Source organism: Pseudorca crassidens, chromosome 12 (assembly GCF_039906515.1).
Source record: "Pseudorca crassidens isolate mPseCra1 chromosome 12, mPseCra1.hap1, whole genome shotgun sequence".
Lineage (NCBI taxonomy): Eukaryota > Metazoa > Chordata > Mammalia > Artiodactyla > Delphinidae > Pseudorca > Pseudorca crassidens.
In genome coordinates, this window is record NC_090307.1 from 66,083,009 (window position 1) to 66,106,813 (window position 23,805).

General features: G+C 46.1%; 1 protein-coding gene and 1 pseudogene across 4 annotated transcripts in view; one reads left to right on the forward strand and one right to left on the reverse strand.

Annotated features, from left to right (window-relative positions):
- The first annotated feature begins 140 nt into the window (after nucleotides 1-140).
- PI4KA (phosphatidylinositol 4-kinase alpha) overlaps nucleotides 141-23,805 on the forward strand; it is a 95,018-nt gene continuing 71,353 nt past the window's right edge. For 3 of the 4 annotated variants that reach the window (XR_010933173.1, XM_067699995.1, XM_067699996.1), the window contains exons 1-2: nucleotides 141-308; nucleotides 22,450-22,566. Coding sequence is in view for 2 of the 4 variants with exons in the window: in XM_067699995.1 (XP_067556096.1) it covers nucleotides 171-308; nucleotides 22,450-22,566 (255 nt within the window). In the remaining 2 variants the exon portion in view is untranslated. Of the gene's footprint in view, nucleotides 309-22,449; nucleotides 22,567-23,805 lie in introns of those variants that run through there. The other variant, XM_067699997.1, reaches the window with a different exon arrangement.
- On the reverse strand, nucleotides 10,263-10,738 carry LOC137204208 (WW domain binding protein 1-like; annotated as a pseudogene).

Consider the following 23,805-nt stretch of genomic DNA (forward strand, 5'->3'; position numbering starts at 1 on the left):
ACGGCTCCCGGCACCCCCCAGCGGTGGATCTGCCCGAGGCCACGCCCCGCTTGCGTCGGCAACAGAGAGGTCACGTGGCGGGGAGGCCGGATGGAGCCGCGCCTGCGCCGTGAGCTTCGGCTGCCGCGATCCCGGTGAGGGAAGGCGGCGGGCGGTGCCGCAGGGTGGTGATGGCGGCGGCCGCGGCCCGGGGAGGCGGTGGCGGCGGCTCCGGCTCGGGCTCCGGCGCGTCACGGGGTTTTTATTTCAACACGGTCCTATCGCTGGCCCGCTCCCTGGCCGTGCAGAGACCGGCATCCCTGGAGAAGGTAGCTCGGCGGCTGGGCGCGGGCTGACAGGGGGAGGGGCCTGGGGCGCGGGAGGCGGGGCGTGGGTCTGCGGGAGGCCGAGGGGGTCCCGGCTGCCGGGGGCGCGGGGTGCTCTTGAGGGAGGAGCCGGCGCGGCTAGGTGCCGAGGGCCGGGGAGCTGGCAGGCGGAGGTCTGGGGCCCTGTGGCGGGCGGGGCCGTGAGCTCGGGCGGGCTGAGCCGCGGGGCCGCCTGGTGACCGCCGGGCGGGGGCGGCGGCGAGGGGCACGGGCAGAGCCGAGGGCCGGGGTCGAGCCTGGGGTCGGCTCCCCACTCGCCCTGTCTTCTGTTTCTTGAGTCTGGGGCGTTGCCGTTCTCGGGGAAGGGGCGCTTTTCCGCGCTTTGCCCTCAGTGGTGAAGGGCGGGTGAAGTAGCGTATCTGGAAGCGGTTTCTGAGACGCACATTTGCTGCGCATTGTTTTTCTCTGAGACTAGAGGGGGCGTTAGACCGGCTGAGAGAGGGTGTTTGAAGAAAAGAATTCAGGCCCCGGGGGTTCCTTATCTTGGGAGAAAGGTGAAAGGCAGCCTCAAGAGTGCCTGGGACGGTGGGAAAAACGCAGCTTTTAGAGTCGGAACGTCCCTGCACCGTCACTGTATGTCGTCTTGGACGTTCCTGTAACCCTCAGAGCTTCTGTGTCCTTATCTGTGAAATGAAGTGGTTCTTGAGCATTAAATGAGTTCAGGCAGAAAGTGCCTGGCCCAGAGTTAGGCTCAGAGTAGGTGGACAGTAAAGGGCAGCTTTCCTCCCCTACCAGGGCGTGATGATGAGTGAGCACGAAGGGATGGGATTATTCTTCCCTACAGCTTCCTGGTGGATGGAAAGAACGTTGTCTGACAGCAGAAGAGCGCTTGGGAGTGGTTTTATGGCTCTGGTGAGGGAAGTGAAGCTAAAAGGCTGTTGCACACACCTTGGCAGAGTGACCTCGTCCTTCCTTGGCTTTGTAGGTTCTCAGACTTGCACAGTGAGCAGGTCTTGGGAGACTGATGCCAGCCTGACTTCTAGTTAAAGGAGGAGTACAATAGAATGGAAAGACTATGGGTTGTAGCCATAAGATCACCTGAATTTAAATCCTGTGTCATTCACTTACATTCGTGTGAGTCTGGGCAGGTCAGTTCACCAGTCTGATCCTCTGCTTTCCCCTGCAAAATACAAGGGCCATACTTGATACAAGTATTGCGAAGATTGACAGAATGACAGAATGAATAAAGGGAGGCAGGTGGGTGCCTAATGAACGATCACTGTTATTGCATGAGGCTGAGTGATGGACCACAGTGCTGCTTTATGGAATCAAATCCATGCCAGCTAGTCAGCACATTCTCTTCTTAGGAGGAGGACCAAAAGTTCTATCAGAAGTTTGCTTGCTGGACTTGGAGAAGAGGGTGCAGGGAATTGGATGATCTTAAAGAGGGTCCTGCGGCTCTAGGAGTGGCAGCACCCTTCCTCACTCAGTAACTGAAAAATGCACCTTCAGCTCAACTTGCCTTCTTCAGTCTTCTTCACTAGTCACAAGAACATTCTGTAACTGCAGCATAGTTTTGTATCTTATGGTAATGCTTGGGTAATCAAGATTACACAATGTTTTACAATGAATTAAAGCAGCTTTTAGGTTGGGCTCCCTAATACCATTCAGTTTCATCGGCTCATTTACAAACCATAGCAGGAAAGAGTTAACAGAGCCCGGGCTGCTGTTTTTTTAAAAATTAAAACTAGGCGGGCTTCCCTGGTGGCGCAGTGGTTGAGAGTCCGCCTGCTGATGCAGGGGACACAGGTCCGTGCCCCGGTCAGGGAAGATCCCACATGCCGCGGAGCAGCTAGGCCCGTGAGCCATGGCCGCTGAGGCTGCGCGTCTGGAGCCTGTGCTCCGCAACGGGAGAGGGCACAACAGTGACAGGCCCGCGTACCACAAAAGAAACAAAACAAAACAAAAAACTAGGTTATTATTGCCAGTGTCTTTCTTTCTTTTTTTAAAATTAATTAATTAATTGATTGATTTATTTTTGGCTGCATAGGGTCTTCGTTGGTGTGTGCAGGCTTTCTCTGGTTGTGACAAGCGGGAGCTACTCTTTGTTGCAGTGCACGGGCTTCTCATTGCGGTGGCTTCTCTTGTTGTGGAGCATGGGCTCTAGGCGCATGGGCTTCAGTAGTTCTGGCGTGTGGGCTCAGTAGTTGTGGTGCACGGGCTCAGTAGTTGTGGCGCACGGGCTCAGTAGTTGTGGTGCACGGGCTCTAGAGCACAGGCTCAGGAGTTGTGGTGCATGGGCTTAGTTGCTCCACGGCATATGGGATCTTCCTGGACCAGGGATCAAACCCATGTCCTCTGCATTGACAGGTGGATTCTTAACCACTGCGCCACCAGGGAAGTCCCCGGGGCTGCTGTCTTCAAAAGGGCTTGCTCGCGAGGTTGGCCCTTGGCTGGCATCGGGAACTTTGTGCTTGAACCGTTCCTTCCATTCTCTAACTGATCAGGATGGTTCACTGTGTCTGACTCTGTGTAAGCAGCATGGTTTATGGTGAGCACCTGCTTTCCTTCTGGGAATCTGGAATTTTGATGGTTGCTAGGCAGGCAGTGCCTAAATGACCAGCCCCCAGTAAAAATCTTGACACAGACATCACTCTTGTGTTACTGCATTGCTTGCTGCTGTAAGGGGTGTGTGCTTGGGGTGCACCCTCACAGGAGGGAGAGACAAGAGGAAGCCCTTGCACAGCTTTCTCCAGACTCTCTACCTGTGTCTGTTTCTCTGGCTTGGATCCTTTCACTGTAATGAAATTTATCTGCAAGGACGACTATATATGTGTGTGTGGTCCTGAGGACCCAAAACTACTTCTTTCTCAAGAGGAGGTTTCTGTAGGTGGCTGATTGCATCGGAAATAGTGAATTCCTCTTCTCCTCATCTACGATTTTGAGACTTGATTATACTTGGGATCACTGTTACTATTTAGTCCTGTACTGTATGTCTGCTTGCTGCGCTCCCCTACTTTAAAACAGTTGATGAGAAGCCCTTAGCATTCCTAAGGGAAAGATTCTTGAGGTTCTTAAGAGTAAAAGAGTTTCTGAGTACCCACCTGGGAAAAGAAAGCTGGGGACTTAAGCAGGGAGATGAGTGTTGAAACCCCCACCCATTTCTTTGTTTTCATTTCTCTTTCTCCTCCTTTTTTCCAGAGAAGACAGAGGACTGAGTGGGGCCTGATGCAGATAGGGTTGACCCAAGGAAGGCTGTTTTCTGAACTAGACCTGACACCTCAGCTCAGACATGGGAGCTCAGGCAGCCTGACATGCTTTCAGTGGCACTGGGACTCATTAATGACACAACTTACCCTATCTTTGTCCCTCGGCATGCCACAGTGGGTTTGACTTACTCCATTCACCCACCCTAACCCCAGGCCGTGAAGCCAAGCCTATCACTACTGAGTGCATTTTACTTGTCCTTAATTCCTTAATTTTTCTCTTTCATCCAGAAAACTTTTATTGAGCACCTATTGTTAATTGGTATGCATTAGGCCAGGTAAATAAGAAACTCCTAATTTGATTGCTTAGGTGACCAGCAACAAGTCAGTTTTGCTGCAAGTCCCCCATGTGCTCTTGTGCCCCATGTCTGGTGACCAGATTCCTGCTGTGTTCAGGTAGCCAGACCCAAGGGCCCTGGGCATCTATTCTAGGATCCTTATCTGAGCTTTGACCTCTTCCTGTTAGGCTGCCTCTAAGACTGGAGTCCCAGCCCTGAGGCCCACCCCTGGGATTGCAGCCCACCTCTGAGGACACCCTCCGTGAGGCCCACTCAGGCCTCAGCCCTCTCCCTCTGGGGGAAAGAGAGGAGAAAAATTGAGAAGAGAGTCCTGCCTACACTGAATCCATCTCTGATTTCCATCTGCCTGCCCATCTTTTGCTCTACTTTCCTGGATCTTGCCTGTCTTGAGAATGTTGCTGAGCCGCCCCTGCCGAGCCTCCTCCTGGCTCTGCCTGGTCATACTCCTCTGTACCCTGGAAGTCAGGGGACCTGTTCCTGCCTCTTCTCACCTGGCCTGTGCCGTACTAACGGACCCTGAGCCCAGGATGTGGAGAGTTCTAGGCAGAGCTGCAAAGCAGGCAGCATTCTGTGCCCTCCTGCTCCTCTTCCCACCCTCAGGAGGCTTTGATCAGACTCCTTCCCCATTTCTGAAAATACTCTCTCTTATTCAAGTTAGGGTGCCAGAACCTTGAGGTGTTTAGCTAACTATTGACCTGATGTTTAAAGGGCACTGCGGCGTTAGGGACAGGCTGGACCCTCCCTGGTGGACAGGTGTGCTTCAGGAGACGCGCTGGGTAACTCTTATAAGTAACTGGAGGAATATGTGGCCAGGTGCTTAGGACAGTGAGCTTTCTGGAGTTCATGTTTATCCAGTCTGTCCTTTAGAGTGGTCTGCTGTGGAGTGAAAATCCTGGTATTGGCATTTTTTCAGCATCACGAAGCTGAAAATTTCCCATCCTGCTCCCATTCCTTTGTGAGGCCATGTTAAAAAACAAAACAAAACAAAACGAAAACACGGAGAGGAGAGAGAATAAGCTTCGGCAGAGGATATTCATGTTGCTAGAACCAGTGTTATTAAATCAACTCTAAAATATTTTAGGAAGAAATTGGAAGAAGAAGAATATCTTACCTGTAATCAAGCCACATTAACTGTATTAGTTTTCTGGGGCTGCTGTAACAAAGGGCCACCGTGGCTTAAACAACAGAAATGAATTTTCGCACAATTCTGAGGCTGGAAGGGCTTGATGAAGGTGTCAGCAGGGCAGGTTTCTCTACAAGCCTCTCTCTTTGGCATCTAGATGGCCGTCTTCTCCCCGTGTCTTCACATGGTCTCCCTCTGTGTCTGTGTCCTAATCTCATCTTCTTAGAAGGACACCAGTCAGATTGGTAGGACTGGCCCTCCCTCATCACCTGATTTTAACTTAATTACCTCTTTCATGACCCTATGTCCAAATACAGTCACATTCTGAGGTACCTAGGCATTAGGACTTCAATATATGAATTTGTTGGAGGACACGATTCAGCCCATGACATTAACCCATCAGCACTGTCATTTCTTAAAGCTCTTTTTTAGTTTTTAACCATATATAGCTATGTTCACTTTATTGCTTTTTGCAAAAGTAGCCCATATTTATTACTTTGATAGTGGCATGTCATTTTTTGCGTTGACAGACCATACTTAAGCATTTCTCTGTTTAGACTTTCTAGTTTTTCCATGTAAAACAGCATGTTTGTACGCTTAGCATGTTGTCTTCTTCTGAATTACATCCTTGTGTTAAGTCATTGATGGGTCTTGATGTTTACTGCCCACCTGTTTCCAGAGAATTGTACTTAGTTGTGATAGCATCAGCAAGACACCTTGTGCATGTTTATAGCTTCACAAGGTTGGATTTTGCTGTATTTTTTCCTGGCAACTCAGTCAGCCTAAAAGGGTACCTTACTCTTTTGAGCCCAAGATAATGATATTGACCGTGGTTGGCTATTTATATCGTGAATTAAGCAAACAAACAGCTCCCAAGGCAGAATTGCTAGGATCGTGTGATGTTGCCGTGTTTTTGTTTTCCGTTATGTGGAAACTTGAATGTTCTGTGTTCTCTTCATGCTTGCAGTCCTGCTGCTTGAGCACTGACTCCTGGCTGTGACCACTCTGGGTTTGCTAGGTGTGCACACAATCCTGACCCTCAACTAACTTACAAATTAGTAGCAGCAGTATTAGGTGCAGGGCTGGCCAGTGTCTGTCCAGAAAGGAGCTGGTGGTGAACTGTGTAGCTTTTCAATAAAAATACCCTGGGAGGATATTTAGCTGTTTTGTACTTTGCTGGGGTGGGAGTGGGAGGTGCAGATAATTTCTAATTTGGGCCCCAAACCTTTTCTCCATGGCTCTTAATAGGTTTGTGAAGAATGTAATAGAAGGTAGAAAAGTGAAAAGTGCTCCGAGAAAGCAAAAGTATTGGGAGGTTACCCTCAGTTGAGATTTTAAATAGGGATGGCTTAGAAGCCATGAGGATGGGCATTTGCAAGTACTAAGCGCATTGGCGAGGGAGGGTCATTTCAGATGGAGAGAACAGAGGGCACAGCACAGAGGAGAATGAGAAACAGCAGGTGATAGTGTTTGGCGGAACAGGATGTGTTTAAAGAGAAGAGTGGAGATGAGGCTGGAGAAGAAAGCAGGTGACCTTGTTTATGTTCCTAGACTCAGAGTCTGCATCTAATTGATGAGACAAGGAAGATCCCGTGGATGTTTCAGGGCCTGAGGCTGGTGTGCGTTAGGAAACTGATTATAGCTGTGTTGTTTGTTTCAGTGCCCTAGGGAGAATCAGGAGTGGTGTGTCATTAGCCGTCTGCTCCCCCAGAGGGCAGAGATGTTCTATTTCTGACTCCTCACTGTGGATTCTTTTTTTCTGTCAGTGTTTGCAGTTTGCATCCAGTGAAAATGTGGTTGCCTCCAGTCCCTTCCACCAGCAGCTGTTCCCATCATGGATTTTAGTTGCTGAAATGTTTCTGTGTACTTATTTTCCTGGTTTCTTATTTATATATTTTTGTATTTGCTTCTCTCATGAAAAAAGCTTGGCCTTTTGTGAACATTGCCAAGCCAGCCAGAGCCCTACTTTCATTTGTGTGAAAACCTGATGCGTAAATACAGGTTTGAGGCAAAACCCCTCAGGTCTCCCTTGCATTTATTCGTTGAGTCTGAGAGGCTCTGTCTTTGCTGTGGAAGCCATTCTCTTCTGAATGTTTCTGTTTAGAGCTGGTCTGGAAGCCGGGATTCAGGACAGCCAAGGGTACACCATTATGAAAGCAAAAGATGGTGACCTCATCCACCCATTCATTCATGCACTAAGTCTTTGAGTGCCTGCTGATTGCCAGGCACTGTGCTGGACCCTGGATGGGCGCCTTGGAGGGACAAATAAATAGACATGATCTTGCTGTCATGGCGTTTACCATGGAGGGAGACAAACAGCCTTAAACAAAGAACTACAAGTAAATATGATTTAAAATGGTAACAAGTGCCATGAAGCAAAAGTAAATGGTATAAATGGTATAGTAATTTTTTTTCGGGGATCGACTTTACTTGGGCTTCTCACAGTGGTTAGAGCCACTCCGTCTTCAGAACAATCACAGCACAGGAAATGCGTCACTGAGGCTGCCCAGAAAAGTCTGACCAGCTGAATCTTATTGCTTAAAATACACATATTCACAATAACTGATAAAGGGTGATGTGCCTCACACAGGAATGTGTATTTGCAAATCTTCCAAATGTAGCACCAAACCCTCGACCAACCCCTTTCTTCTAGTTCACCTGGAACATCAGACTCCCTCAAATCTTTCTGGCTCCCTCACAAGTCCTTCAGCTCCCTACTTCCATCTTTCGTCATGCAGGGCAGCCTCATGTAGCAGGGGCCAGACTGTGAGGCTGGACTCGAGCCCAGCTCCACCCACTGTGTTTTCTTCTTCTCGTGCCTTTCGGGTTGGATGCTGCAGTGAACCCAGCATTAAACACATGGACCAGTTCCCTACTCTGACTGGAGAAGGAATCCTGAGCGCCAGAATCCATCCCTTCAACCAGTTAACTCAAGCAGGATTCATTGTGGTAAAACTTGATCTTGAGACACTTCAGTGAGTTGTTTGGGATAAAAACAAAAAACAAAACAAAAAAAGGTGGCAGGAAAAGCATCTGAGAGCTGCTGGCACACTCCTGCCCACTCTCGCCACATACCAGCCACGCGCTGGACCTCAGCAGAGGGAGGTAAGCCCTACAGCACTGTGGTGGCCACCAAACCCTCCTGGCAATTCTGGGCAGGGCTGACGTCTGGGCCACAGCCAGTCCGAGCTTGACACTGAAGATCTAGTCCAGCTTCTGTCTGAGGTTCCACCTTGGCCTTCTGTCCCAAGCGGTTGTGGACACCCCCGGGGGCTGACGCCGAGGGCCAGGAGCAGCTGAGGGAGGCAGACAGGCTCAGAGCACGTTTCCGTTTACAGGGAGCAGAACACAGGCCTCTGAGGGTCCATGGAGCAATGTGCAAATTTCAGTGATGGGTAGAGTAAAACCTCTACTTGGAGCACAGCATCTCTGGCAAACGTGGGGACTGCCGCCGACAGTGCTGCTGAGTACACCCAAGTGCACAGCCATTTGCTCAGTAAACAGTAAATGTGTAAAATAAATTACCTTGAGAGGGCTGCGCCTGCTCCAAACATGTGGGTAATGTGAGCAGTGTCGCTGCTGTTCAAAGTGTATTCACAGGAAAGCAGGGCTGGGGGCTCACACACAACAGACAGACACACACAGGTTATCCAGGAAGTCACTGTATACGGACTGCACTTTGTTCAACATAGATTTTGGTTTTGTGGACTCCAAACTCAGACACCCATTCATCTCACAGCCTTGGATTTGTCTATTTTGTGTGCGTGTGTGTGTGTGTGTGTGTGTGTATATATATATACATATATACACATACACATATATATGTGTGTATTCATATATATACTTTCCTTTCTTACCATAATATCAATGCCTAGTCTGAATGTCATCGTTCAAGAGTGGGGGAAGAACCAAACTCTTCATATGAACAGGGCTGGACGGGGAATGTTAGTTTCGGCAGTTTGCTTTTTCCATTCAGATTATTCCTGTCAGAGCTCAACTGGTTTTTGAAGCCAGACTACAGTGATAAGGATCCTGTGGTCCTTCAGGATGGCTATCTTCACCCTCCTACCTGGGCCACTTAGACACTTGACATAGGCTACAAAAATTAGTTTTCCCATTCAAGGAGGGGCGGAGCAGGGAAAGGGCAAGAAAACCACAGATAACCAAGGCATTTTTTCCAAATGGTCAGTTTGAAAAAACAAACAAATAAATAAAACAACTTATTCAGAATCAAGAGAAAATACTGTGTGAGTCAGGCTGTGGGACTGCCCTTTCTCAGGACCCACAGCCTCCTCATTTGTTCGTAGAGAACAGTGAGACGTGAAGGCCGGCAGATGTGTGCTTGGGGTGGGGGAGGGTACTGATCACCTGTGGGCACAGATCAAAGGGCAGAGATGCAGAAAGCTACACCTCTATCTGCTGCCACAGCACAGGGCCTCCTGCTCACCCACAGAAGTTCCAAAGATAGCCCCCACTCAAGCCTGCACACAAAACATCTCCTTCTGGCTCAACTGTAGCCAGGACTTTTTGAAGGCCAAGTTGGAAAAAAGCCACAAATTTTCCTTTTCCAAAACAGAATTCTTGCCTGCCCATTGGTCAAGTTCTTATTTTCAGCTCGCTTTTTTTTTTTTTTGTTAAAGAGAAAAACCAAAGAGAAGGCAGGTGTAATATTCCACACTTGAATCAATCCGCAGCCAGCCAGAACCTGCTGGGAAGGGACCCCTCCAGGATGCATCGTGCCACCTCCATCTCGTCACCTGGAATTTGAGAGCACGAGCCCTTTACCAACCCACCATGCAACCGCCGGTCAGCTCTCATCCACCCACAGGAGGATCCCAGTTACCGCTCCGGAGACACTGGCAGCAAGGGGCAACAATCCCCGGATCTCTGGGGGCTTCACCCAGGGCTGAGACCTGCCACCTCTCTTGGACTGAGATGCGGCAAGGTTCTCGTAAACTCACACCAGAACATGAATCCACTCCATCACCAAGAGTCACCTCAGGGCACAGTCTCATCCCCTCCTTGGGGGCTTCTGAAACACACGTATCTCTGACCCAAGCAGGTAGTGAGACCTGATGTAAAGGGGGACAGGGTGGGGTATGAGGAATGAGTCACAGGACAACTTCTTGGCCCTCCATGACACTGTTTCTATGGGGGGGCGAGGCACCCACACCCCAAACTACCTGGAGATGCAGGAAAATGCAGGAGCAGAGGGGGAAAAAAAAAAACAAGGAACACAGTCACTTAATGCTTCTCTCATGGTTCTCCGCTACCCTGGTTGCGTCGCCAAGTTCTCGGGTGCAGCCAGGGCCTGCTCTAGCTGGGGGAGCTGCTGCTCTTTGATGGTGTTCAGCAGCAGGCAGTCAGGCAGCCGCGGCGGGTGGGGGTGCCCAGCTGGGCCTGCTCCTCCGAGGGCTGGCAGAGCCCTTCCTCCTCGTCGCCAGGGGGCAGCACGTGGCAGCTGTGGCAGAAGTCTAGGGGCATGGCCAGAGCATCGTCGATGAACACATTGAACTCTTTGAGGTCGTCATCGTGGTGGCCCCAGTTGCACACACACACCTCGATGCCTGAGTCACCTGTGAAGCCATGATGTCTGCCGGGTGTCTTGTCTTTGCTGTCAGGGAGGGCGCTGCCCTGCTCGGAGCTATACTCTTTCAGCAGCTCCTCCTTACATTCGGAATCTTTGTCCAGGAAGGTCCCAAGGTCCACCTCCCCCAGGCCGGCCACAGAGCCGCTGGACTCCATCCCAGGGGCTTTGGTGGCTGCTGGGTCTGCTGGCATGTTGGAGGGCTCAGGGTCAGCGATGCTCGTGGGTCACGTGCTGCTTCTGCTGGGCCTGACAAGGGGCTGCTCTGAGCCTCCTGGGAGCCCCTGGTGGGATTGGCGCCTGGGGAGCTGCCGCCTGTAGGGCCACACTGCTGCCCACAATTACTCAGCACTGCCATTTTATTTCAGGTTTTTACCAAACTATTTACTACCTCCTTATGAGGAAGTGGTGAACCGACCTCCAACTCCTCCCCCACCATACAGTGCCTTCCAGCTCCAGCAGCAGCAGGTCAGGATGAATGATGGTCCACACGAGCCAGAACCACCAGAGTTCATAGTAGTAGTTGCAGCACTGAGACTGTTAACAGCAGCGTCCTGTGTCACAGATGTAGCTAGCTTTGATTGTTAGTACCCACGCAGGTTTCTTTATCCTGCGGGGGTTCAGCCCTGGCTGGCAGGGGGCTGGGCAGCGCCTGGAGGAGCAGGTGCGCCATGCCACCCAGGAACCTTCTCCTCTCCATCCCCCTCCCGCTCCTCCACCACCAGCTGCCACCTCCTTCCTCCTCCGCCCTCTCCTTCTCTTCCCTCTAAATGGTATAATTGATTTACAGTGCACACCTGAAACATTGTAAATCAATTATACTTCAATTTAAAAAGTAAATGATGTTGGTGAATTTTATCTCAATTTAATAAAAAGGTAAATGGTATAAGGAGAGATAAAATGGGCTCCCAGTTTATAGGGGGACCAGGGAAGACTTTATTTTTTTATTTTTAAAAAATATTTACTTATTTATTTATTTTTGGCTGCATCGGGTCTTAGTTGTGGCACATGGGCTCTTCATTGCAGCACACTGACTTCTCTATCTCTAGTTGTGGCGTGCAGGTTTTCTCTAGTTGAGGCGCTCGGGCTTAGTTGCCCCTCAGCATGTGGGATCTTAGTTCGCCAACCAGGGATTGAACACGTGTCCCCTGCACTGGAAGGCGGATTCTTTACCACTGGACCACCAGAGAAGTCCCTTAAGGAAGATTTTAAACAGAACTGAAGGAGGTAGCTGATGAAGTGTGTACAAAGGAATTCTCCTAGCAGAGGATACAGCTTGTGCAAAGGGCGAGACGTAGGAACATTTTTGACTCATTTGATGACGTTAGAGTAGGCTATAGTGGTTATAGCTTGGGGGTGGGGGTGGGGTGGGCAGGACGTGAGCACCCAGGACAGGTAGTGGAAATGATGGTTGACTTTATCTTAAGAGCAGTTTAACAGTTTAATAGCCTGTAGGGGATTGGTGAAGAATTTAAAATACTAATAATAAGTAAAATAAAATGTCACGATTAGCCTGTAGATGGGAATATTTGAGACCAGTTTAAATAGATTTGTGAAAATTACATTTAGTATGAATATTAAATATTGTGGGTTTTTTTGTTTGTTTTTTTTTTGGCGGTACGCAGGCCTCTCACTGTTGTGGCCTCTCCTGTTGTGGAGCACAGGCTCTGGACGCACAGGCTCAATGGCCATGGCTCATGGGCCTAGCTGCTCTGCAGCATGTGGGATCTTCCCAGACCGGGGCACGAACCCGTGTCCCCTGCATTAGCAGGCGGACTCTCAACCACTGCGCCACCAGGGAAGCCCTAAATATTGTTGTTTTAGATGTCTTTTCTCACTTAGGAAAATTGTCTGTTAGATCTTTTGGGGGGACTTATAATTATATAACTATGGGATCATAGGATATTGGACCTTTTTTCTTTTCTGTTGATAATATAAGCCTTTAAAGATATAAATTTCCCTCTAAGTGCTGCTTTAACAGCATTCCACAAATTTTAATATGTTGTGTTTTCTTTTTCTTTATGTTCAAAATATTTTCTAATTTCCCATAGGATTTCTTCTTTGACTCAGAGGTATTTAGAAGTATGTTGTTTAATTTCCAAAATATTGGGGAGTTTTATAGATGTTTTTCTGATATTGATTTCTAGGTTAATTCTGTTGCAGTCAGAAAACATACTTTGTTTGATTTCAGTTCTTTTAAATTTATTGACTTGCTTTAAGAATCAGCATAAGTAAGATATATCTTGGTGAATTTTCCAATTGTACAAGAAAAGAATGTGTATTCTGCTTTTGTTGGGTGGAGTCTCCTATAAATATCTGTAAGGTCAGGTAGGTTTTTTAAGTCTTCAGTATCTTTACTGATTTTCTGTTTGTTCTATTGATTACTGAGAGAGGATTGTTGAGGTCTCCAACCATGATTGTGGATCTGTCGATTTCTCCTTTGAGTTTTGTTAGTTTTTGCTTCATGTATTTTGAAACTTGATTCTTGGGCTCATACACATTTATGATTGTTATATCCTTGTCATCAGTTGACCTCTTTATAATCATGAATAGTAATATTCCTTGTTCTGAAATCTACTTTGTTATTAATACAGCCACTCCAGCTTTCTTGTTAGTGGTGTTTGCATAGTATATCTTTTTCCATCCTTTTGCTTTTAGCTTCTGCCTTTACATTTAAAGTGATTTTCCTGTTGACAGCATGTAGCATGCTTTTCCAGTCTGAAAATCTCTTCCTTGTAGTTGTTAGACCATTTACATTTAATGTAATTATTAATATGGTTGTTAAATCTACCATCTTGATATTTGTTTTCTGTCTGTCTCATCTGGTTTTTGTTCTCTTTTTCTTTTCTTACTTTCCTTTGGATTAATTCAGCATTTTTTGGTATTCCATTTTATCTCCACTTTTTTTGTTTGTTTGTTTTGTTTTTGTTTTTTGTGGTATGCGGGCCTCTCACTATTGTGACCTCTCCCGTTGCGGAGTGCAGGCTCAGCGGCCATGGCTCACGGGCCCAGCTGCTCCGCAGCATGTGGGATCTTCCCGGACCGGGGCACAGACCCATGTCCCCTGCATCGGCAGGCGGACTCTCATCCACTGCGCCACCAGGGAAGCCCTATCTCCACTTTTGGATTATTAGCTATAGATCTCCCTTTTTAAGTGGTTGTTCTAGGATTGAAATATGCATCTCTTTAATTTATCATAGTCTACCTTCAAATAACATTATACCACTTCACTTATAGTGTAATAACCTTATAATTGTAATTCGATCTGACCCCATTTTTTTGCGATTGCTGTCATAGATTTTTACTTCTATGTTATAAACTCCACAATACATTATTATAATTTATTTAAATAATCATAAAATATGAAAAATATGCATATTCGTATATACAGTATTTTCAGTTCTCTTCATTTCTTTATGTAGATTGATGTTTACACTTTATTTTTTTTTTTTGGTGGGGGGGACACCATGAGGCATGTGGGATCTTATTTACCCGGCCAGGGATTGAAGCCACACCCCCTGCAGTGGAAGTGTGAAGTCTTAACTACTGGACCACCTGGGAAGTCCCCCTTACTTTATTAGTTTTAACATTTCTTATAGTACAGGTCTGCAAGTGTGATTAATTCTCTCAGCTTTGTCCTATTTGAAAAAGTTTTTTTTCCAGCTTCATTTCTGCTGACTATAGAATTCTAGGGTGGCAGCTGTTTTTATTTTAGTACTGGTCTATATATCTGTCCTTACCCTAGCACACTGTCTTGATTACTGTCACTTTGTAGTAAGTTTTGAAATTGGGACGAGTGAGTCCCCAAACTTTGCTCTTCCTTTTCAAGATAACCTTGTCTGTTGTGGGTCTCTTGAATTTCCCTGTGAATTTTAGGATCAGCTTATCAATTTCTGCAAAGAAGTCACCTGGGGTTATAATAGGGATTGTGTTGAATCTGTAGGTCAATTCGGAGTATAATTGCCATCTTAATATTAATTCTTATCATCCACGATCATGGGATATCTTTCCATTTATTTAGGTCTTTACTTTCAGTGAGGTTTTGTAGTTTCTAGAATGTAAGTTTTGCACTTCCTTTGTTAAATTTATGCCTAAGTATTTTGTTCTTTTGATGTATTGTAAATGGAATTAATTCACGACATAAAAGTCACCATGGAATAATTTCTTAATATCATCTTCAGTCTGTTCATTGGTACTGTATAGAAATGCTGTTGATTTTTCCCGCATTTCCTTTATTGTGGTAAAATACACATAATTTAAAATTTGCCATCTTAATCACTTTTAAGTGTACAGATCAGTGATATTAAATACATTCATAGGACTTCCCTGGTGGCGCAGTGGTTAAGAATCCACCTGCCAGTGCAGGGGACACGGGTTCGATCCCTACTCTGGGAAGATCCCACATGCCATGGAGCAACTAAGCCCCTGTGCCACAACTACTGAGCCTGTGTGCCACAACTACTGAAGCTCGCATGCCTAGAGCCCATGCTCACAATAAGAGAAGCCACTGCAATGAGAAGCCCGCGCATCACAATGAAGAGTAGCCCCTGCTCACCGCAACTAGAGAAAGCCCACGCACAGCAACAAAGACTCAACGCAGCCATAAATAAATAAATTTATTTTAAAATAAATAAATACATTCATAGTGTTTTACTGCAATCACCATCCATCTCTAGAACTCTTTTCATCTTGTAAAACTGAAAGTCATTATAGTTGATTTTTCTATATTGATCTTGTATCCTGCAACTTTGCTGAACTTATTTATTAGGTCTAATTTTTTTTATTGGATTCTTTAGATCAGCGGTCCCCAACTTTTTGGCATCAGGAGCCAGTTTCTTGGAAGACAACTTTTCCACAGACTGGTGTGGGGGAAGGGTATGGTTTCCGGATGATTCAAGTGTATTGTTTATTGTGCATTTTATTTCTATTATTATTACATTGTAATATATAGTGAAATAATTATACAACTCACCATAATGCAGAATCAGTGGGAGCCCTGAGCTTGTTTTCACTTGCCACTCACTGATAGGGTCTTGATATGAATCTGCGAGCAATTGATTTATTATGGTCTCTGTGCAGTCAAACCTCTCTGCTAATGATAATCTGTATTTGCAGCCGCTCCCCAGCACTAGCATCTCCGCCTCAGCTCCACCTCAGATCATCAGGCATTAGATTCTCATAAGGAGCATGCAAGCTAGATCCCTCGCATGTGCAGATCACAGTGGGGTTTGCGCTCCTATGAGAATCTAATGCCGCCACTGATCTGATAGGAGGCGGTGCTCAGGTGGTAATGCAAGTGATGGGGAGCGGCTGTGAATACAGATGAAGCTTCGCTTGCTCCCCTGCCACTCACCTGCTGCTGTGCCACCCGGTTCTGAACTGGCCATGGACTGGTACTGGTCCATGGCCTGGGGATGGGTTACCTCTCCTTTAGCTCATGTCATCTGCAAATAGAGATAGTTTTTCTTTTTTCTTTCCAATCTGGATGGCTTTTATTTCATTCTCTTGTCTAATTGCCCTGACCAGACCCTCCAGCACAACACTGGGTAGAAGTGTTGAGAGTGAACATCCTTATCTTGTTCCTGATCTTGGGGGGGTATGCTTTCCATCTTTTACTATGTAAAATGTTGGCTGTGGGTTTTTCATAGATAATCTTTATCAGGTTGAGGAAGTTCCTAGTTGAGTGTTTGCTTTTTTCTTTTTTTGGCCTGGGAGCATACAGGATCTTAGTTCCCCAACCGAGGATCGAACCCGTGCCCCCTGCCATGGAAGTGTGGAGTCTTAACCACTGGACCACCAGGGAAGTCCCTGTTGAGTGTTTTTATCATGAAGGGTGTTGAATTTTTTCACATGCTTTTTCTCCATCTATTGCAGAGCTGGTTTTTAAACTTTGTTAGGGCAGGTCTGAAATAGCTTTTGCGACAGGGGTAGTTTAGCCCCACTGCTGAGGTGTGGCCCTTCGAGTTCTCCACTGAATGCTTTGCGGGTTTTTCGCTCTGGCTGGGAGTAACTGAGACTCCTCTCAGCTCTGTGGGAGCCCAGGAACCATTCATCTCACAGTTCCTTGGTTGTTTTTTGCCCAACATTGTGGAGTATTACCCTATCCTGGTCTGTCTTAGTATATTCATCAAAGACTCAGGGGAACTCTTGCAGATTTGTGGAGCTTTTTTTCTGTTGAGCTCTCTCTTCTCCAGAATTCCCAGCTGCTTTTAGACTTTCAGTACTCCCATTTCTGTCTCCTCAGCTTAGTGAGACCAGCATGATCTGCTTGGGATGCCCTTCCCTGTTTTGTGGTCCAGGATACATCTTCTGGCAGAAAATCAGGGCAGCTGTAGGGCTCACCTTGTTTCCTCTCCCCTAAGCTTTTCAGTCCTGTGCTGCTTTTCCAGTGTACGAAACCAGTGGTTTCATGTATTTGTCCATTTTTCTGTTGTTTTTTGGCAGGAAGGTAAATCCAGATCCTGCTGTTCTCTCATGGCTGCAGGTGGAAGTTCTTGGCTCACCGGATTTTATTGCTAGAGCAGACATTGCAAAAATCTATCTGTTCATCCTTTTATACCTGGGAAAGCTGAGGCTTGAGGGTCATGATTTGTCAGTTTGCCAAAATTGGCATAGTTTTAAGACATAAGCATCATGTCACAATCACCTTTGTCTATCATGCTCGCTCTGAGTCACTTAGAAAATGTTGACTTATGTTCACTGTTCTCTAAGGGGGCAGGGCGTAGGAGAATGAGAATTAAAAAACAGATTTAACAACAACAAAATACCACTAATACTTAAAGCATAATCTTCAGTTCTCAGGGACTTTTGTTTCTCCAGGAAGAGTATTCCCAGAGGTTTCAGATAACAAAAGTTGCATACTTAAAAGTTTAATTGGCCAGCTTGTAACGCTATTATTGTAGCTTTATTTTGACCTACATACCTGACCTACACCCACTCTCATGTTGAGTTCTCATCTGTGGTATTCTGCCCACTCATCCAGACTTGTGAGGGCATCTTATTTTCTCTAACTTGGTTCGGCATTTCCTTACTTTGGCAGTAGATTCACCTCAAGCCATCTCTCTTAACAAGCCTTGGGTTAAAGTACTGTCAGGTCTTCTCAAAGTCTAAGGAAGTTACCTCTGTTGCCTCCTGTGGTCTGTTCCTTACTGGCCTCCTCAGAGTGGCGTGCAGAGCCAACCCCTCTGGATCCTTTTCATAAATGGGAGCAACCCCAGCCATCTCTTTCAGATTTTGAGCTTAGTGACCTTTTATAATGACAGGCTCTTCCCCCCCCCACCCCAAAGAAACCAAATTACTTGTTAATTTGTTGTAAACTTCTGAAGAAAATTATTCAATGTTATTTTTTCATTTTTTCTTCATTATAGCGTTGAAGCTTTATTCTGCATTAGAACTTTGACCTCTCTGTGCCTCACTTTTGTAAGCCGTAGAATGGGGATAGTTAATGGGGCTGTGGTGGGCACATGACCGGGGGACACAGTCCCGTCTGCAGGGGACGGAAGGTAAGTACACAGGGGCTCCAAGGTAAGACATGAGAAGGGCAGGCATCCCAGCCCAGGGTTCTTGGTGGGCTCCTGAGAGGTGTGAGGGGATAGACCTGATGTCCAGAGCAGCTTGACAAGCAGGAGGGGGGGGTGCTGCGTCTTAGAACGATGGGAGGATTTTGTGGGGAGACGAGGCAGGTTGAGAAATGTTGCAGACAGTGGAGACCCTGGAAGCGGCCTGGCAGAGGTCCAGGCTGGGTGTCGGTATGTGGGAGGACCTCCCTTGCCAGGCTGCACATGTGCATGGAGTTTGTATCGGAGTTGGGGGCCAGTGGGGGTGCATGAGCGGGGGGACAGAAGTCAGAGGGTCTAGGGAAGTGCCTGCTGCCTGAGATCATACTTAACCCGTCAGGGCCAAGTTGCCCAACCTGTGAAGCAGGATGGCACACGATCTCCTGAAAGTGGACGGTTGGCAGCCGAGGCCGCGCCCTCCCCCGGCCTCTGCCTGGGACCCTGCCTGTGATTGGGGGTCGTCAGTGGGCCTCGGGCCTGGGGCCGAGTGTCCTCTCGGTGTGGGGGTTGGGCCTGTGTGTGCTGCGTGTTTCCTTAGAGAAATTTTACCAAGGAAAGCTCAATGTCACAATCCAGTATTTCCGTGATTTTTTTGCTAATGAAGTAATTTAATCAATTTGGTTTTCGTTTACACAGAGCTGTGGAGCATTTTCAAGGCTGCTTTGTGAGATTGAGCTTGACGTGCCTGGGCCTCCTGTCCCAGGTGGCACCGGCCTGGGTCCCCACCCAGCCATCCCTCTCTCTGCAGCCACGTGCCTGCGTCAGGGCCAGATAGCTGCATCGCCTGCTTTTTAAAACCCTTCCTACGTAGATTGAGACTCTTGGGGAAACTATAGTTAAGTAGCAGTTGTTTTGCTGATGTTAAGATGTTAGAATTAAAGAAGTTGTAGTAGGACTGTTGTATGTAGAAAACATCTTCTTCGTTTAGTTGACCTAGATTTTCTTCCGGTTTTATGTTACTTCTTTGTTCTTGGATTACCCAGATTCTATCCATTGAAATATTATACACTCTTCTCTTATTTTCTGAGCTCTAAGAGTATAAGTATTATTGTCCTTTTAGAAATAAGATTTGCATTAGTGGCAAAATTGTTCCTACTATTTAAAATTTTTTTTTCTGATTCTGCAGTTAACAGTATTCCTTACAGAAAATACAGAAAAGAGTAAAGAAGGAAATAAATATTGCCTGTAACCTGATTAATTTTTATATCTTTCTTGATAGGCAGTCCAGGTTTTGAGTTTTGTTTACAATTCTGTGACCAACTGTGTAAGTTTCCTATTGCTGTTGTAACAAATGCCACAACCTTAGTGGCTTAGAACAGTGCAAATTTATTGTTTTATAGTTGTTTAGAAGTCTCACTGGGCTAAAATCAAATAAGAGGACTTGTCAGCACCATTTGTCACACTTAGTTCATGCTAACTACCTGGTAACTGGAGTGATGGACTGTGTTAGTTGATTGGCTTTATCCTCCCACCTTTATGACAGGAGGTGGTTTTGCAACTTGGAGTCTGAAGCCCATGGAAGTTAGGCTCCTGTCCTCCCCAGAGATGGGGAGATGGGCGTTGTCTCCCTCGATGTGTACATTCCAAAGAGATGGCTCCCCAGGTCCTCGAGAAAGACATTCCTAAGTCATAAAGCTCGCAAAGTGCCAATCTAGTCTTCAAAAGAATTTATGCACCGTTCCAAGAAATGAGGAAATCCTTCCTTTGGCAAGTTTTCTAGTGTGAGTTCTCAAAGAAAGAGAAGGAGAGGGACAACTCTTCCCTTACTTTCAACCGGGAGAATTAACGCCTCTTACATGACCTCATCTCTGGTCCTCACCCGGGTTGTCTTTCCCCCTCTGGAACGAGGGCAGGGCCTGGTCCAAGGTTCACGGGCGGCACCTCCCGCAAGTAGTGCCCAGTGAACAGTGAGTGAATGAGTTATAAGCGTCCTACTTCCATCGACCCTCATAGGAGCCATTTGAAGGCCGTTACTGTTGCACAGTGGTGTGAACTATGCCCACCACTTGCCGTGGAGCGAGTCCTGAGCCCAGGTGAGGGCTCTGCCTCCGTACCTGGCCCCACGGAGACGCTGTATAGACGGGAAGCTGAGGCTCGATGTGCCGCCTGGTGACTCTGGGTCTAACTCCAAAGTCCAAATGTATTTCACTTCCACAGAAAAATACAGCATGATCCTTACCCTGCCTCCCCAAAAGCCTCCAGGGACAGAGGACAGGACTGAGAGCACGAGCATATAAAATCTTAGACTTGTCTGTGTTGCCATGTGGGACTGTTGAAGGGTCATCTTTTCTGTACAGTTACAGCTTTTCCATATTTAGTAATGAGGTTGGGCCAGTCCTGTCACGTTTCTGAGTCTCACTTTGTCCTCCAGCCTTGGGGTCCCCTCCCCAGGTCTGTGTTGCCCGGGGTGGGGCCTGTGGGAGTGCTTCCACAGGCCTCGGGTCAGTGGCGGCTCAAGGGTCAGCTCTGGATCTCAATGGCTCCTTCTCATATAATCCACCTTGTGGTGGATTTCTTATTTGCAGGCGTGTTTCTTTAGAGACTTGACTGTCTTGTTATGTGAGTGTGAGTCTCTGCAACGATCGCTTTACCGTGCTTGGTCTGCAGCTCCTTCGTGTTTTATTTCCCCTGATCATGAAGCATGTTCTCCCAGTGACGAGGGGGAAGTTCGACTTCCATTCCTCGCTTGCCCGTTGCTGTGTGCTCTTTTGCCTAAGCATTTAATCACACAAGCATGGATTCCCCCTCATGTGTATATATTTTTATTTTAACCTACTGGATGTTTTTTCTGATTACACAAGAAATATTTTCCTTTAGAACATATTTTGGCAAATACAAAAAAGCATGAAGAAGAAATGTCTCACCTCTGGTCATCCTATCTGTCAAAACTGTTAACACTTTGAATATATATATGTAGATATACACACACATATATATATACACACACACATATATATACACACACACATATATACACATATACAAATATGTATATCTTGGGCCACGCTTCATGGCTTGCAGGATCTTAGTTCCCCGACCAGGGATTGAACCCGGGCCACGACAGTGAAAGTGCTGAGTCCTAACCACTGGACCGCCAGGGAACTCCCTGATGTATTTTCTTCCAGCATTTTTTCTGTATGTAATTCAGACCATTCCTTTCATGAGCTTATAGAACATTTAGAACATTGTTCTGTGTCACTGCTTAGTCATAGAAAAATGCCATTTTTAACGTCTAACATTAGGTTAAACTTTACAAAAGCATTGTTTTTGTAGGTCAAAAATGGTTGAATATCAGCAGTTAGGGTTTAACCTAATATTTGATCAAGTGGTTCATCATGATTATTTTCCTAATGTTAAATATTTAGATTGTTTCAGAGTTTCAATTAGTATACACAACACTGGGGTGAAAGTATTTTACATAATCTTTGCCAGTTTCAGTTTCTGCTCTTGTATTTGCCCTTTTAAAATCTGAAGGGAACAACAGCAAATTACTTTCTATAAAAAATTACAGTGGTAATTGCCTGATGCATTTTCAGGGCAAATGGCAATCACTGACTTCCATTTCCTTTGCTATTAGAACATCCCACCAGACCACGTAAATGTCAGTGAGAGACTTCTCATTGGGTCCGTGGGACAGCAAGGTTAGGGCCTCCTGGTGGATCTTAAAGCTCTGTTCAGAGCTTGCTCTGGCAGAGATTTTCAAGATTGGCATCACCTGATTTCCTTTTCATAATAAATCCTGATTTTTAGTTCTTTTATGACAGACACTTACTGTTGGTTTGTTCTGATGATAATCCTAGTGTTTCTATTTATTCAGGAAATTGCTGACTGCCTGCCTGCTGCCCTCTGCCTGCCACCATGCCATGTCCAGTAACAATATATATATTGTTTATTGAGCACGTACTGTGTGCCCCGCACAGTTCTGAGTGCTTTACACACATTTAATGTTTAAAGAGCCCTAAAGGGAGGCCTTGTGACTATAGGTAGCTTACCTGTAGGTTTTCATAACCTGCTCACGGGCACCACTGGGAGGTGGGGACCCTGGACTGCCCTGACACTGAAGGGCAGGCGTTAGCCATGGTGCTTTACCACCTCCGTGGACACAGCCTTTCAGCTCTTGATCCGGGTTCCTTGGAGGGGTGTGTATACCATCATTTCAAAGGCTGGAGGTGTCCTTTTTAATGACCTTTTGATTGGAAAAAAATGACTTATTTGTTGTATATATTCACTGGGCTTTTTGGTACTGGTTTATCTGAGTGTGGGTTTATATATTTTTAAGCTATGGGCTTTTTTTGTTTGGTCTCATTTTCTAGGTCCAGAAGCTGCTATGTATGTGCCCAGTCGATTTCCATGGCATCTTCCAGTTGGATGAAAGGCGGAGAGACGCGGTGATTGCATTGGGCATTTTTCTCATTGAATCTGATCTACAGGTAGGACTTGGCTAAATTAAAAGTGTTTCTGCATGCAAAAGAGGGTGCAATTAGGGTTTAAGTTTGTGCCTACTTTATACTCCTAAATCAGGCCTAGAGGAGCGCTCGCGAACCTACCTTGTGTAAGTGGTCAGCTGAGGGCGAGTGATGGGGAGGGGGCAGAACTGGTGGGAATGAGACCTCTATGGACACGTCCTCAGGAAGGTGCGGTTTTTGTTTTCGACAGAATGTTAGAGTGCTTTGTGAAGTAATCATGTACCCTCCAGAGTAGACTTGATTTTAAACCTCAGGCAAAACGCTCGGGAGCCAGACTCAGAGTAACCACTTCTTTTCCTTCCAAAAAGACAGTGTTCTTTGAGATAATTGTGACATAACAGTCTTTTTCAAAACTATGATAGATATAAATTGTTTTAGAGTACATGTTAATGTGCCTTTTAAAGGTGATTTACAAACCATTGTTGTCACTACAACAGAAAATGGCCATTTTTTAGTATTTACCAAGGCTAATTGAAGCAAATGCTCAGTCACTGGATACAGAATCTTTTATCTGTTTATTTTTATCATTGCCAAAAATCATTTTTTAAAATTCCAAGTTTAATCATCCTATGTTAAAAAAATAAAGATGTCAGCTATTTGAATTTTTATTCATCTAAAAAAGTTAGCTTGCATGTCCTGGGAATTTTACTTCAATAAGAATTAATATTTTTGACAGAGTATTTATACATTTGAAAAAAAATAAGCATTTTAATTTTAGAGAAGTATTTCAAAAATTAAATAGGTTACCTGATGAAGGCCACACGAAAAACCAAGATTAGATGCATAAGCTGCATTTTAATTCTTCTTCCTATTTATTTACAAATGTGAAAATAAAGACAATCATTTTCTATTTACCAGGTCCTATTTAAATTTAAATATAAAAATAAAGGGAGGAAAATAAATTTTCAAAAAAAGAAACCTGTATAAGAAACTACTGCTATTCGAATGAGTATTACTTGAAACTATCTTTGGCAAACACATCACTTGCTGGATTTACCTGTGAGCCCCTAATACCTGTATTGGGTTTTTTCAGATGGCAGGGAAGAGACGAGTACAAGTTACTTTTGGTGTGGTTTGGGTTCCGGGTCAGTGGTTGGCAGGGGTGGCAGCAGCTGTCCCATGGGGCTCACAGTTGGCCTGAGCTTCCCAGGAAGCTGGAGGCCTCACGGACACCAAGGGAGGAGCCCGGTGTCTGCTGGCCCC